The sequence below is a fragment of the Gouania willdenowi genome, chromosome 16 (assembly GCF_900634775.1).
Source record: "Gouania willdenowi chromosome 16, fGouWil2.1, whole genome shotgun sequence".
NCBI lineage: Eukaryota > Metazoa > Chordata > Actinopteri > Blenniiformes > Gobiesocidae > Gouania > Gouania willdenowi.
In genome coordinates this window covers 21,066,218-21,082,823 of record NC_041059.1, presented here as the reverse complement: position 1 = coordinate 21,082,823, position 16,606 = coordinate 21,066,218, and the positions used below count along the sequence as shown (strand labels likewise).

General features: G+C 36.5%; 2 protein-coding genes across 4 annotated transcripts in view; one reads left to right on the top strand and one right to left on the bottom strand.

Moving 5' to 3' along the window:
- The window catches only part of adcy2a (adenylate cyclase 2a), a 60,010-nt gene extending 49,725 nt beyond the window's left edge, over positions 1–10,285 (top strand). Inside the window, exons 19-25 of one of the 3 annotated variants that reach the window (XM_028471336.1) lie at positions 1,340–1,424; positions 3,135–3,293; positions 4,666–4,812; positions 5,621–5,731; positions 5,848–5,962; positions 7,148–7,272; positions 9,479–10,285. In XM_028471336.1, coding sequence (XP_028327137.1) covers positions 1,340–1,424; positions 3,135–3,293; positions 4,666–4,812; positions 5,621–5,731; positions 5,848–5,962; positions 7,148–7,272; positions 9,479–9,631 — 895 coding nt within the window. In that variant the 3' untranslated portion in view covers positions 9,632–10,285. Of the gene's footprint in view, positions 1–1,339; positions 1,425–3,134; positions 3,294–4,665; positions 4,813–5,620; positions 5,732–5,847; positions 5,963–7,147; positions 7,273–9,478 lie in introns of those variants that run through there. The other 2 variants (XM_028471337.1, XR_003675840.1) reach the window with 2 other exon arrangements.
- Positions 10,286–11,505: 1,220 nt separating this feature from the next.
- The window catches only part of dnah5 (dynein, axonemal, heavy chain 5), a 79,510-nt gene continuing 74,409 nt past the window's right edge, over positions 11,506–16,606 (bottom strand). The window contains exons 85-88 of the mRNA XM_028470222.1: positions 16,052–16,204; positions 13,845–14,076; positions 12,564–12,748; positions 11,506–12,514 (exon numbers count right to left, since the gene is read on the bottom strand). Coding sequence (XP_028326023.1) covers positions 12,597–12,748; positions 13,845–14,076; positions 16,052–16,204 — 537 coding nt within the window. The 3' untranslated portion in view covers positions 11,506–12,514; positions 12,564–12,596. The remainder of the gene's footprint in view (positions 12,515–12,563; positions 12,749–13,844; positions 14,077–16,051; positions 16,205–16,606) is intronic.

The window sequence follows — 16,606 nt, the reverse complement described above, 5'->3', positions numbered from 1 at the left end:
GCAAAGGAAAAAAACACATTTCCTTATGTTTCGTTCCATTATCAAAATGTGCAAATTGTCAGCATGGCAAAGAAAGGTGATCTGTCTTTCAATGTGACAAATTTACTCGTCTGTGTAGTTCCGGAAATGCGGAAATGAGTTTTTACACACAACCATTTCAAGGATAGTAAGGAATATTTTTCAAAACTGTTAAAAAAAATGAAATTAAGACAATTTTAATTACAATCATCAATTGGAATTTGCTAATTAGCAATCACAAGTCTGACCAATCAACATGTTAAGGTGAGTTTGGAAATGTCTGCAGGAATCTTTAGATGTAGGTAAATAACCATCCGCCAAATAATGTATCAAAAAGGAAAAGGTAACTAGAGAGCTAATGTCAAACAGAAACTATATATTAATTTTATATCTAAATTGGATCATTGATGCTGTTGGTGAACCTTTACTTGAGTCATTAAAAACCTGCATTCTGAGAGGGAAACATTTATTTCTGATTTATTGATTGATTGATTGATTGATTTACTTGAATAAACTGGCCCTGAGACAATATAGTAGATCTACATTGAAGTATCCCACATGTATTTTAAAGGAAATGTTCCATCCTGCTGAGTGACAAAAGGTCACATTGCTTCACATTAGAGCAGTGGTTCTCCAGTGGTTCTTCATCCTCATTGGCTGTGTACTATGTCAGAAATCTGAAACAAGACATCATCTCAGTATATTGTAGGTGGTAGACAAATCATTCTGAAATGTTGTTCTTGTTTCCGTCATTTTGTTTGCTATAGACAGAAGAACATTGGCTCACATCTTGCCATTCCACTGTCCAACAAATTTGAAAGTCTACCCAGAAGCCAATTAACAATGATTGTTTCTTGTAGCTTCCAAAAACATGCATATGGTCAATTAATATTTTCATTAAATCCTCATATTTATAGTCTATAACAAAACCAGTTTTGAAGAACAGACAGGTTTATTATTCCCTGTAGAAAAGCACTTGTAGTGGGTAGAGTTTCAGAAACATCCACAATGATGGGTCTGAAGCTTTGGTGAATCTTTCAAAAGTCCTATTTTCTGAGAATCCTCAAAGGAGGGAAAACTCCTGCACTGGAACTCAAACAGCAAACAAACCCTTGCTATGGGCAGAATGGATATTTGTCTTGTGACATAAATATGTACCGATTGTAATCGAAGCCTGTGGTGAAGTGCTTTTGGTCTTATTTGTATTTTTATTCACTCCTCCCATAGTTTACGTTTCTTTACATCTTTAACTGTGTTTCATGTCTGTCTTTTATTCATTTCCGATGCACAATCTGTTTTCTTTTCCCCTTTACATTTCAAGGCCTGGTGTTCTAAAAGACCTGAAGACCATGGGTTCCATCTCCCTCTTTATCTTCTTCATTACTCTACTCGTCCTTGCCAGACAGGTACGTCTAACTAGCTTCAGTCGCTTTCACCTTTCGCCAATGGAGTTGTTATATTTGGATTCTTCTCACCATACTTTTGCTATTCTATTGTTGTTGTTTTTTTTTTGAGTATTGTACTGTAATTCATAAAACTACAAATTCATCCTTCCTTTTTAAAGTATCAACTCTCTTTAACTGACAGTCAGTCATGCTCCAACACAAATTTGAAGTACAAGCTATTTCTAATTTATTCACTGTATTTCTATTATTAGAAGTGTTAGAAACCATGAAGGAAAACCATTTGGCTTTATGTTTGCACCTCCTGTAAATCGAACACGGCTGATATCAGGAAGTGATGAGGGAAAGACTAAAGTGCAGAGATTAAAGCTGATATCTGGAGTTTCTGAGAAATCTATGTTTATGTATCATTTTTTTGAAATGCTAAAAAAAACCAAACTAGTCTTTTACTATGCTCTACTGCTGGTGGTCATTCATATACATTCATATATATATAAGTCCCTCCTTCATCCATAAACCCCTATACAAATGCAAGAAAGCGCCGACTTTGCCCAGCCAATAGGCTTTGACTTCCTGTTACCCATTCCAAGATTGCCAACGTATAAAGCTTCTACTAAAAAAGAAAAGAAAAGTCCGGGTGCAAAGCTTGTGAATGTCTTTGTTACCGCAACAGAATTTATCTTGGAGCTGCTTTTCAAAGATAGAGGGACTTGCTGCTTTTAAAAGGATTCCGAACGGCGACATTTCTCATGGACGGGTAATAAACATGTTTTAATCCAAAGTTATGGCACTCTAACAATAAATGTGTAGTTTTTGTAGTTATGAGACTTCGTTATGTTTTGCAATGCACGTGCACAATGCAGAGGTGTAGCTTCTGGTAGATTGGCAGAGGCAGGGGAGGAAGTAGAGCTGTTGAGGGCGGGACATCGAGACGTTCTCTCAGAAACTCCGGATATCAGCTTTAATGGAACAGGTGTGAAGTCATGCAAACGTGTGTTGAAGGACAAAGATGTGGCCAATTGAAGAACTGAAACATATCCAAACCTAAAGCTGACACTTAGACAAACAAAACTGTAATGGCAGTTAATAATACTTAATAACTGAAACAGACACAGTTCAGGAGCATGTGTCATTAATGTGTTCTTAAAGTGACATCTGGGATAACAGGTTAAAGCAAAACTAAGTAACTTGCGCTTAGCACTCCCCCTAAAGGTTCCTTTAGTTATGTCGTAAGCTCTCCGCACCCTCCACAGCTACATGCGCACCTTTGCTCTCCCAAGACAGTAGCAACCGATCACTGAAAAATCCTACTACAACTGTGAAAAAGGATGGATGGATGGTTGAAAGAATACATAGATAGATGGATGGATATTTGTGTGTGTGCTGCCTGATGGAGTGCTGGGTTTTGAGTGTGTGTGCGTGCCTGTTGTCACACACACACTCTGCTTTAGTTCTGTTTTAACTTGGAACCACATATTTTCCCTTCTCTTTATCTGCTCCTTTTTAATTTCTAAACAGTTTTTGTTTCACGAAGTTAAAAGAAATCCCTCTGTACTTGTTTTGAAATGACATGGTTTGCTTTGTTTGCACTGGATCATGTCTTTTTCTCACTGATGTCTCTCTTTGCTTACCTCAGTCTTATGTGTGACTTTAGTTGAAGCATTTCAGGAGCTGTACCTTCAGTCTCTTCACCTCTGTGTCCTCTTGTAACAGAATGAATATTACTGTAGGTTAGACTTTCTGTGGAAGAACAAGTTCAAGAAGGAATGTGAAGAGATAGAAACAATGGAGAATCTGAACCGGGTTCTGCTGGAGAACGTCCTGCCTGCACATGTTGCAGAACACTTTCTGGCAAGAAACTGGAAGAATGAGGTAAAGACTTTGTGAAAATAGCAAACAATTATTCAAATAAGCTTTTGTGATTGCATGAAGGCTGGTCTGTGCTTGCGCCAAATTATTATCCCAATGCATGATCAATGTGTGTAATGTGTAATGTGTATATTACTCAAACATAGAAAGTGAACACTCCACTCTGAGTAAACAAATCAGATTAACTCTAAAAAGGAAATGACATGAACAAAGAAAAATGGGATGGATAAGTGTTTCAGCTGTTGAAAATGTTCTAATGAATGATGAGTAGAAGGTTTTCATTAGACATTGAGAATTGTATTTATTCATAGTTTTATCTATATTTATACAGGCACAAATCTCTGAATAACATCTAAGAAGATTTGGTTAGTCTTGAATGATATGAATAAAAGCAATATAGAGCCACAAAGTGCCTGGTACATGATAATGGTAGTACAGTACCTGTCAAGGCTGGGGTCAATTACATTTTTCAGTTACAATTACGTTTCCAATTACCCATGTTCAATTACAATTACAGTGACCAGCATTTTTTTACAATTCCAATTAAATTCCAATTTTTTATTTATTTTTTTTTTTTTTATCTTCGAAGTCATTTACATTTATGTTCTCAATTACTAAATTTCAATTACAATGAATCACAATTACTGAGCCTGTAATAAATAACCTAATAAAAGTTAACCTTGTGCTAGCTTTCTGTTAGCATCTCTTCGTCCTAAATCATCTGTAAAACACACTCAAAACAAATATCTTTCATCTAATTTATTTCCTATCTATCGGTTACATTATTAGGCTCCCTAATCAATGAATATATAGGTTTTAATATTTTTGGTGTGGGCATCTGAGCCTTTCTTGTGTGAGTATATCCCTCGATTTCAATTTTTTTAAAATGGTAAAATGTGGGAAAGCTTGATATATAAGACATATTTTAATAATTAACTACAAATGTGTGGAAGTGTAACATGGTTCCACAGTTTTTGCGTTAAATTATAATTGTCAATTTTTATATAATTTTTATGGCAATTACAATTACAATGTCAATTATCAAAATGTAGTTACATTTTAGCTACAATTATGACAGTAACATATTTTTTTAATTACAATTGCAGTCATAAGTATGCCATAATTATAATGAATTATCAGTTGCGCAATTATAATTGACTCCAACTCTGTTACCTGTTAATGGTATTAGAGTACCTATTAATGGGATTAGAGTACCTGTTGCTGTTCCTTTCCTCTGTGATCCAGTTCAGCAGAATCGTACCAGATTTAAAGTCTATATAGTCTGTTAATTTTTTTGTAGAATGGTGTATAACATTATTTAGAGACGTTTCAATTCATACCCAACCTTGGTTCTCATTTGCTTTCTATCTTGCAGGATCTCTACCACCAGTCCTATGACCTGGTGTGTGTGATGTTTGCCTCTATTCCGGACTTTAAAGAGTTCTACACTGAATCGGACGTGAACAAAGAAGGATTAGAGTGTCTGAGGCTTCTTAATGAAATCATTGCTGATTTTGATGAGGTAAGTTATCATCCCATCTATCGATAATGCAAGAAAGGTCTGTGTTTGTGTGTCCGTGGAGCGAATATCTCCCAGACACAGTGTCTGATCGACCTGAAACTTTGTCAACAGCTTCCAAATACCCCAAGTGTGCGCATCTGTAATTTTGGAGTAATTTGGTGTCGCAAAACCATTTTAAAACTAATTTGAAATGACCAATCTCCATGTGGAACTCCTGTCAAACATTGTTTTTAGTTAGAACACTGATGATGTCATCAACAGTGATGTCATTGGAGTTCCAAGATTGTTCAAAACTGATGATTTCAACAACAGTGACTTCATCATCAGTGTTCTATTCTATGCTCATGCTAATGCTAAGCTAATGCAGTGCAATGCTGTTGGTCTGTACACGATAACTTGAAAAGTAAAGAACGGATTTTGATGAATTTTTCAGGAAATGTTGATAATGCGTTGATAATGCGTCAAGGAACAGATATATATATATATACATCCCATTCATTTTCCCATCCACACTGTGGAACTCCTGTTAATGTCAATATGAATACATACCTCCTACGGGCACTGTACTAGTCACTGAAAAGTCTCAGTTACATTTACAACCTGTGCCTACATTATCTGGTTGCTTTCAGTGGTACATAAAAGTAAAAGGAGACAAACAAACCCAAATACAAACTTGCGTTCATGTACCCTTCACCTTCTATAAAAAAATAAAATAAAAGCTGTTTATTGTGTGGCTGTGCCCTGATTTACATCTCGCAAACATCTTCTGTTCATTGTTTTGTTTTGTTTTTTGTTTTCCTGTGTGCAGTTACTATCCAAACCTAAATTCAGTGGTGTGGAAAAGATTAAGACCATTGGCAGCACCTATATGGCTGCTACTGGGCTCAATGCATCATCTGGTTCAGAATACGCATCACAGGTAGATAGATGGACAACCTGAATACACATGCGTGCGCAATTGGAACACTGGCATCACCACAGCCACATGCTGCACGTTTCACTGTCGAGTATTGACGACTCTGTCTTCTCTCTCAGGAGCTTGACAGACAGTACATGCATATAGGAACAATGGTAGAGTTTGCCTTTGCTTTGGTGGGAAAGCTGGACATAATCAACAAACACTCCTTCAATGATTTCAAACTCAGAGTTGGTGAGTATACAAAGTTCATCATGCTTTACTCATGTATGTAAAGACTGTGTGTTCGACCATACATGTTTCATTTTATAAAATGATGAAATTAAGATCATAATTATCTTTTAAGAGAGCAAAAAGTGAAATTTTTAATCAAACTTGCAGAATTTTGTACAGCAGAATGGCTTTAACGATAATTAAACACTGAACGTGATATTAAATTGTCCTTTGTGTCAAACGATGGTAGTGGCATGAGATTTGAGAGTGGCGAGGGAGCTGTGTCTCAGATAGTGGATGGATGTAAATTGTGGGACTTTAAACTTATGAAAAAGCCACAACATACCATAATCGCCCTTAGTATTTTGTACACTACGGTACCCTGGTTGTCATAATTAAATGTGGAGGACTTCCTCTGAAATTCTATGGAATATTAGTAATAAAAAATTACACAGCAAACAATAGCGAGGATGTTAAATGTCTAAATTTGATAACTGTCCGACGTGTTCAAGCACAGTGGGGCTGTAATTGACAGATCATAACCACAAACTGAGAAATGGCATAACCAAATTGTCAATTGTCAAAAACAAGCAAAGAAAAGAGATGAAACATAGATGAAAACATTAAGCAGGTTGGTCCCAGCTCGCTGCGTGCGGTAAGAGTCAGAGTTTGATGCCTTTAACCTATCAGCATGAGATGTTCCATTAACTCAGCAGCATCCACGTGTGACAGCACATCCCTGCTGCTGCCAGAAAGGCACAACATGCTAGATACAAGTCTCTACCCACTGAGACGGATCAGAGCCACTGATTGTGAACGCACTGTTTTTTTTTTGTTTTTTTTTAAATAGAAGGACTGAATCAGAAGTGCAAGTGTATAGAGGTGTGTTGTTTTGTGAGTACTCTAGAAAGCTCGCACAAAGGCATTGAGAGTAATAAGGTTTAAGAGTTCACCTATGTTTATGTTCTACTTCGGCTCATAAACTGATGAAATCATGTGAAAAGCACAAGGTCACTGTTGAAGGCCTTTTAGGTTTTCAGATATTAAACGACGACGTTGAAGTTTTTTATGTCCTTCAACACAAAAGCCCCTGAATATTATATTGTGCTATACTAAATGTTGGTAGACCACATTTATATATATATATATATGTATATATATAGAGTTGGTATTGAATAATGACTCGATTTTAATGTTTTGTGTCAGGTATTAACCATGGTCCAGTGATAGCTGGAGTCATTGGAGCCCAAAAACCACAGTATGATATTTGGGGAAACACTGTTAATGTAGCCAGCAGAATGGACAGCACTGGAGTCCTGGGGAAGATACAGGTAAAAAAGAAAACAATGTAATTAATGCTGGAGTGATTGTTTCTTAGGTACAGTATATTTCAGTATATTTGTTGCATTAGCCAAGTAGAGAATCACAGAACCTTGTCATTAAAATACCAATCCAATGCATTCACTGAAACACTTTAGTTCAACACAACAAGAACACTTAGAGCAAGCAAACCACCACCAAGTGCCAAATTTCCATTTTTGCCAGATATTCTGTTATCTGGAACTTTAAAGGCTCAGAAGAAATTTCTATCCCCATTAATAATGACAAAGTAGGCACAAATGTATAGGCAACCACCATTATTTGAAAAAATGAAATGGGCAATCTGGATCTGATCTGGATGACACTCGGTGTGGTAATTGAGGAACCAACCTGACACAAATTGAAGGATCATTTACAAACCCTGATGTGTTAGGTTGAGGTTTCATTTATTCAGACAAGTTTGCCAGTCTTCTGCTGATCGCCTTTGATAGTTCCTTTGAACATGCCTTACAGACGGCTTTAGCCAAAAGTCCAAGAACAGCTCCTTCTTCATATGAACACATTTCAAATGGCAACGTAGATGTGCGAAAGATGAAACACGCCACTTCTGCTTTATGTGCCATTCATGTCTGCAAGGACATCTAATCATCTGAACGTCATATGACTTCTCTATCTTCTATTCTCATGCTGTCTGTGCACTGATAAGATATAATGGGTTTTTCACCCATGTGACATATGGCTCAGGAAATCAGACTTCAGAGAGTGGTGGAATCTTTTAAAGCCAGCTTATCGCTGATAGATGCTACTATTGCTACATTGCAGAGATGGGCAACTCTGTCACAGCGGGGCCACAGAAATGGCCACGTTATCAACATTTACATGTATGTCAGCATTTAGAATAATGACCAATCAGATCTGACTATTGATAAAGTGGGGGGAAAGTGATTTATCTTTGTGATTTTGTTGTTTTGTCAGTTTTTGATTATTTTGTGTTATTAGAGTCATCAAGTGTGTTTTTTGTTATTTGTTGTGTTCTTGTAATTATGTGTATTCATTTATTTTTTTCATTTTTTGCAATTTTGTTGTCAATTTATGCGTTATTGGGTTCACTTTCTGTATCTTTGTTGTTTTTCTGTATTTTCCTGTCATTTTGTGCAATTTTGTTGACAGTTTGTGTGTCTTTGGAGCTTTTCTGTAATGTGTGTTTGTAGTCATTTTGTTTGTTTAAGCAGTTGTTGCGTCTGTCTTTGTTGCCATTTTGTGTTTTATGAGTAATTTTGTGTATTTTTTATTTTTTTTATTGTTTTTGTGTACTTGGTGTATTTTGCTGTTGATTTGTTGGGTTCTTGCTGTAATTACAGTTATGTGTATTTCTGTCATTTTTTGCACTTTTGTTGTTGATTTGTGTGTTTTTTGGGTCACTTTCCGTATTTTTGTTGTTGTTTTTTCTGTATTTTCCTGTAATTCTGTGGAATTTTGTTGACAGTTTGTATGTCTTTGGAGATATTCTGGGATGTGTTTTTGTAACTATTTTGTTTGTTTAAGCGGTTGTGCATTTTTTTGTTGCCATTTTGTGTTTTATGAGTCATTTTGTGTATTTTGCTGTCGATTTGTTGTGTTCTTGTTGTAATTCTGTGTAATTTTCTGTAATTTTTGTTGTCGATTTGTGCGTGTTTGGGTTCACTTTCTGTATTTTGTTGTTGTTTTTCTGTATTTTCCTGTCATTTTGTGCAATTATGTTGACAGTTTGTTTAAGTGTCTGTCTTTGTGTTTTTTGAGTCATTGTGTGTATTTTCCACATGTTTTTGTGTGTTTGGGGAGTTATTTGGTGTATTATGTCGGGCTTTATATTCCTTCCAACTTCTTGAAATACAATTTTTGGGGATTTGTCTTGGGGGTGCACAAAATTAGACTGAGGGCCGCCAGTTGCCTATGTCTGCTATAGTGTGTGCCACAGATGCAGCATTTTTCATGTGTTTTCAAAATGGTGCATTGGTTTAATCAGTCAACAGTTGTGTTACACAAGTGACAGTAAACAGAAATATTTCATTATTCAGTTTTTTGGTTTTTTTTTTAGGTTTTTTTTAAATACTGCCTGGGACAAATGGCTTTGTTTCCAAATTCCCTATCCAGAGGTTTTTCCAGATATCTTGTGTTAACTGGACTTTAATCTAGTCATATCAAACTGACCAAATGACCATCTGGTTGTGTTTGCAGGTGACGGAGGAGACGAGTCGCATCCTTCTGACCCTGGGCTACATGTGTTCTTGTAGAGGGATCATTAATGTGAAGGGCAAAGGAGAGCTCCAGACGTACTTTGTTCACACAGAGATGAGCCGCTCCTTGTCTCAAGGGAATGTTATGCCATGAGAGTGGCCTAAAGTATACTGAACCTAAAATCAGTCAAACATACTCTGAGAGGAAGTGTGACCGTCTTTATTGTATTCCAACTGGTGTTTAAAGCATGGACGACTGAAGTGTAAGTCAGGATGAAAAGTAATTTTAATGAATCAATGCATCTGAGCTATGCACAGCTACAGGATAAATGTTGATGCTCAGTAACTGTAAATGTGGCTTTTAAAGCCAAATAGTATGAAAAGCCCAAAGCTGTAATTTAAACACAATAGTCACATCAGTCACAGGGTTGGCTATAAATTCATATATATTTTATTGAATAGGTAGGGAATTGGAGAAACTATACTGTAGATTCACATCAAATAAATAAAGCTTTAAAGTTCTCAATACAACAGAGATGTCAAGTTACACCCCGCAAGAAAACATAAATAACTGACTACAAACCTTTTTTTCAAAATAAAAAAAGAAAGTAGACGTCAAAAATGGAGATATGTCAGAACTGTTTGAAACTAAGGCATTTACAGAGAAAATACAAGTCGAAATGCTGTATTTTAAAATTGTCACTCGAGGACAAACAAGAAAATATTGATTTATTGTAAAACATATAGAATAATAATAACTCGGAGAGCGCAGGCCTCCGCCAAGCAGCTCAAGCTCAGCTAACACGCTCCGGTCATAGTAAACTCAGGATTACCATGACTACCTGTCAACATTGAGCAGTTTGACACTGAGAGAACCTATGACATCATCACAAGTTCCACAGTGTGAATGGGAAAATGAATGGGAGAGAGAGAGAGAGAGAGAGAGAGAGAGAGAGAGAGAGAGAGTGTTCTGGCTTTCTTTTAGAGGCCGGAACATCACCAAAATTTCATCACCTGTTCCATGTCCCAATTATCAATTTTCCTGAAAATGTCATCCAAATCCATTCATAACTTTTCAAGTTTACTCCGTTTACACACACACAAACGGGGTAAAACATAACCTTACCACTTTGCTCTTGGCGAAGGTAATAATAGAAGATAAATAGAAATGATAAATGTATAATGATGTTCATACAGTGAGGACTTTTCCATGTTGAAATACTTCAGGCATCATCTTGGGCCAGTAGCATGAAGCTAAAAACCCACATTATGAATTTCTTCTTTGGTCACCAGACTGCACTGATCCAAACATCCTCAGTCCAGATAAACAATAACACAAAGAACATATACAGTATACTAATGTTTATTGCCTGGGTCGCTGTATGTTCATAGGAAGGGAGTGTGCAGCCAATCACAAACATGCATCAGAACAGTGTACTTTGCATTAATAGCCAGAATAAAACAGGTTTCACTTGCACTTCAGATCAGGTAAAAAGTTTTCTACAGCAGGTTAACCTATATTCACAAAAACATAAAAAGTCTGTTTTTCATTTTCTCTTTTTGTTTTTAAATAGTTATATCTCAGATAGTTTTTGGTCAGTATATAACGTAGTTATTTCTGACAATTGACGTGTCGTCCAATTCATAAATTAAAAAAAATAAACGTGACTTCATAAAACTGGAATACATTTCTTTTTGCATCTGATTTTTAGGGTTTCATTTTTTGACCTGTGCATATTTTACAGTTTGTTTAGAAAAAAAGAAAATGATGTATTTAAAAAAAAAAAAAAGAAGAAGAAGAAGAAGAAGAAGAAAGGGACAAAAAGATGACTGAGGCAACAATACTTTTATTTTGGAAATCAACAACTGGAAGGTTAGAGTGTGTGTCAGAGCAGTTTTGTAAAAAAAACAAAAATGAAAATGAAATAAAGATTGATAACAAAAAAAACAAGAAATACAATAAAAGTCTGAAAAAGATTTTTGCTGTTTTGATGATGAAATGTGTTTTCTTTTTTTTTTTGCAAAATTAATAAATCTTTGTGTATTTTAATTTCTGCGTGTTGTTTTCATTACTCACTGATCTTTGTAAGGTTTTAGTAAATGGCAGCTATGACACTTTTATGTGTATGAAGGAGGAGGTTTGATATCAATCAATCAATCTTTTATTTGTATAACGCCAAATCATAACCAATGGTATCTCAAGACACTTTACAGTAGAGCAGTCTTAAGGACGGACTCTTCATTTTATGGATACACACATATGCATATATACGTATATACACATACATATGTATCCCACACCCAACATGTGTGCACACAGCATCATTATTAATATCTCACTAACAGAAGCAGCTTATTTCACAATAGCATCAATATTAATATCTCACTAACAGAAGCAGCTTATTTCACAATATCTTGTAATACTACATTTCCTCCATAAAAAGCACAAAACCCAGTTTAATACATTTTAATACAACCATGTAAAAGTTATTATCGAACCGAAAATAACATTTTAATTCTCACTCCAGTTGTCATTCCTATCTTTAGTGGAAAGGTGGACTCAGAATACTGATTCTTTTAACTAAACTGAAAAACATCTTGCTAAAAAAAGAAAGACATTAAAAATACAGCTTTTAATAACGCTCTAGCTAAAAGACCAGCAGAACTTCCACACAGGCTTCAAAGGAAACGACCCCATGACCCCTGTCAAGAGCACAGCTGCCCCTGCAAACTCTTTACTTTGACCTCAACACGTAAAAACCTGACATGACATTTCCAAATGTGCTAATTCCACATTTGACTTTGTGTGGGTTGCATTATATTATCTCGTCTGCTGACATTTGCTGCAGTTATTCAGCCATTTTGGAATCAACATGACCTGCAGGCATTATTGTCATTTCAGTGTTTTCTCCACACAAAGCTCGCATTGTTTCAATTCCCACAATAAAACCCTTTTTCATTTTGTTTTTTCCATGTTTTTCTACTTTTTCTTCTTTCTATGGACAAAAAAATGATGCTTTCTACCAATTAAAAAAAAAAAACAATATTACCGGTAAACTGTTGAAACTGCAGTGTCTCCAAACAACTGATAGAAATTCAGTTGTTGATAGTGAGCAGTGTTATTTGACGTCACACAGGAGTGCCACGCCGCGTAGAATCCAGTGTTCTGGAGGAACGGAGGTTTTCAGGTCAACAGCTGCGATGTAGTTCATGTCAGTCCGCACTGGCTTCTTGTAAATAGGACAGGAATAGAGGCGGGAATCCTTCACACCTGCAGGACAGAGAGGGAGGGGGGAGCACCACATCGATGGGAAATGAAGGGACTCATCAAACAGCCATTTAACAATTCTCCTGAGAGCTAATTAGTCAGACTGCTGGTTAAACGGTACTTTTAATCAAACAGATTTAGCTTGTTTAAAAACTGTGAAATATTCATAATAGAGTGAAGAAGTCACCAGGATATCCAGGTGTGCTCAATCACGGTTGATTTCTCATGACGACCATTCTGGGCTCTGATTCTTTGCTTCCCTTCATTTTAGGAAGTCAGCTGCAGTAAGATTACACTTTTTTTTTTTTTAAATTACCTAACATTTATTTTTCTTAATGTGTTCATCATATTCTTTTTTATTTTATTTTCAAGTTTCCAATGACTACATTCAGAATTATTTTTAGAAGGATGAAGAATGCCAGATTAGAAAAGAAACATCAAATTTAAGTGGAATGCATTTTTCTGTTTGGATTTGCCCTCAGGGTCGCATGTCGGAGCTTATCTGGTAACACTTTATCTGAAGGGGTATACTGTACATAATGCTGACATCACGCTAGCCACAAAGTCACTGTGCGCCCCATTTTTAAACACCAAGAATTTATTTGTAATTCTATTAACTTGAATATTTTCTCTGACTCTGATGAAGTTAACACTGGCAATAAATAGTGAAGGAGCCATGCAACGACGTTCATAAAAAAAAAATAAGTCAATAATTAAATAGATAAATAAAGCTTTGCTGTTTTAAAAAGCGAATTGTTCAAGTCGGCAACTTTCATCAGAAGTCTCTTTAAACCAGCGCCATACTGCTCAGAAGAATTTAAAGATACTATGTGAATAACAGTTTTGCATCGTACCTACTTCCTGTAGGTGTGGTGCTGCGCAATACCTTTATTTAGGAGAAACATTCCACTATCACACACTGGTGCTAATCCATTCTAAGACAAAACAAACAGTGCTCAGCCAGCATGACATTTAAAAGCTACATCCATCAAGTGACTGTGTGGGATGCAAACGGAAGAGAAGAAAGATGAGAGTCTGTGAGACGCTCTTAAAAACAAACAGGATTCTATTGTTCAGTGTTCCTGTTAAACACACTCACCATTATTCTCGGCATACATCCGGATCACAGGCATCGCTTCGAACAGGACTTTGGGTTTGGAGTCGATGAGTTTGCAGTTGCGGCGGTCCCACCCGGCACCTTCCAGGTACAGGCCGTAAACGTAGACTCCCTCTGTGGGGGAGTGGGTGATGTCATCCTTCATCCACTTGGTAACCTCGTTGCACAGCACCATGCGGTCAAGAGCCCAGCCCTTGTTGGCTCGCGTGATCTCCTATGAACACACATAAAAAAAAAATAAAAATTAAAAAAAAAACAGCTGTTTACAGGAGGAATGTGGGTGCTGCAGCACGACATTACAGAGACAGCATTTAGAGTCTATTTTCAACATAACAAAATCAATTCAGATAAAAGGGCTGTAATAAAGGTACCAAAACAACGTTGGAGGGTTGGTAAGTGCACTCCATTTGAGGCAGTGCTTCATGAGACAGCAGAGTAAATAAATGCAATATGACAGGAAAGCTAAGAGAAATAGAGCAGTGTACACAGCAAATGAATGGGGTGAGAGTATTGTATCCTCCTACTCATTTTATCTTGCTCTACAAAGAATTTAAAAAAGCAGGGAAAATATTCATTGGCCAAAGTGGATGGATGGGAAACGGTAAGAAAAGACAGGCACACAATACAACGTAGCTTTAAAACCAGTCGAGGCAGATGTTCTCCACCTCTGAGCCTCGTTCTGCTGGAGATTCATGTTCATGTGGAACTGTTGGGTTTTTTTTTTTTCTTAATAATTTCATATTTTGTGATGAGCACTATGAGATGACATGTTGTAATAGTGCTATATTAATAAAATTGAACTGAATTAAAATGAAAACAAACTAAATAGTTCAAGCACATGCTATATTAAGAATGGAGCTCAGGCCCTGTCTACATGTAGCAGGGCAACTCACAAAACTCACATTATTCTCCAATTTAGCCTATCACACAAAACCACAGATATACTGTACGTCCTTTAAAATGATCATTTTAAAAACCTACCACCAAAGAGAAGATTTGGGAAAATGCTTCTGCATGTGGCTAATTTATGGGACCACTTGTGCAATAACATGTCCATCCTTATATGTATTGTGTGAATGATAGCATTCATAGACTTACATGTTGATGTCACTGGCTCTTTTCAACAATTTTTTGATACATATTTTTTATTTACATTTTTATATTTTTATCTAATCTGAGTGAGTTTTTTCTGCTGTCCTGCTTTGCTGCTGTAACACTGTACATTTCTCCATTGTGAGATGAATAAAGGATTATCTTATCTTATAAACAGTCAGGGTTTAGGTTCTGGTGCCACATATATGAAATCCGTATTTTACGTTCAGAAACAGCGTGGATGCCTTAAACACTGTGTTGGTGGGAACAATTGTCCATGCTCTTTTTGCATGCTTGTTTTTACAATCCCAATTACTTCTACAAGTACAAGAGCACAGGCGAAGGAGCACTTTAGGGTCGGCTATTTTCCAACAGATAACAATCCCACATTTTGCAGAAGTGGTGACAAAGACAGAAATTTGGGGAACTATTGCCCGTTTAAATGCCACAATGATCACCAAAATATGCTACAAGAAAAAAAACTGTAAGTTAAAAGACATTTATGGACAAAAAAATACAAAAAATGTAATTTCATTTTCAATTCTCTGAGCATATTTCAGATATTCCAGATTATAACATTTTATAAAGATTACTGAGTCAAAATAATTAGATGGAACTCTACAAAAACAATCCCCCCACCCACCCAAAAGAAAAGAAATATAATAAAATTATTTTTGTTATTCGTGAAAAGCCTTTAAAAATTTGGAAATATTAAGGCAAATATTAGAGTGAGTCATCACTGAAAAGACCATCAACATCTGTTGTTTGAGGACGATGATGAGGTTTCCTCCTTAAAATCCGTCAATAGTTTGTATTCGAAGTTTCAAAATACTTTCACTTATTGTGAATATGAGGGAAGAAATAAAATGGGCGAGTAATTAATAATGTCTAATTATTCATTGCCTAGTTTACATATTCCTCCTGCAGATTGTAGCTTGTATTCCATTGCCAAGAAAAGGTTGGGAGTTTGTAAGAAAACAAATCAAAATGCGCCGCTTAGCGTCTCTGTTTGTGCTAGTGTGCGTATTCATCTCCCACTGCCATCTGTTCTAGAGCACGGCTGTACGTAGGCACAGGTAGCGTGATGCTGTGTGTACCTGTCTCATGGCTGTCAGGAAACCCTGAGGGTTAAAGAAGCCTGTCATCCAGAAGCAGTGGGGCCGTCCTTCAAAGATCCAAGCATGAAACTGGCGGTTCCGCTCAAGTAACTCTGTGAACCAGAAGCCCAGGGTGCTGGAGGCCCATGACGCCTGAAAAACAACACCAAAAAAACATCAAATTTGTCCAGAGAACACAAAGGGAGACCGAGACGAGCGAGACAATGCAGAGAAAAAAAAAAAAAACAACGAAGAAGAAGAAGAACATTAGTCTGGGAGGAAACACAGGCAGGCAAACAATCGGAAAGACTACAACGGTGTTGCAGGTACAACACGGTGAATGCCTGGAGGCCATTCAAGTCTAAATTATTCTAATAACCTAATGTTTGCTGAGAGCACGGCTTGACAGCCGATGAAATCATTAAAATACAAATGACGTACAAGTCGTGCAGAGTCATAATTCTTTTCCATTTGTTTTTGTCCCCTTTGTCATCATCATCCCTTTATTCCCTTCATCTCCTAATCAAATGGTGAAAGAGTCTGACTTCAATAAAA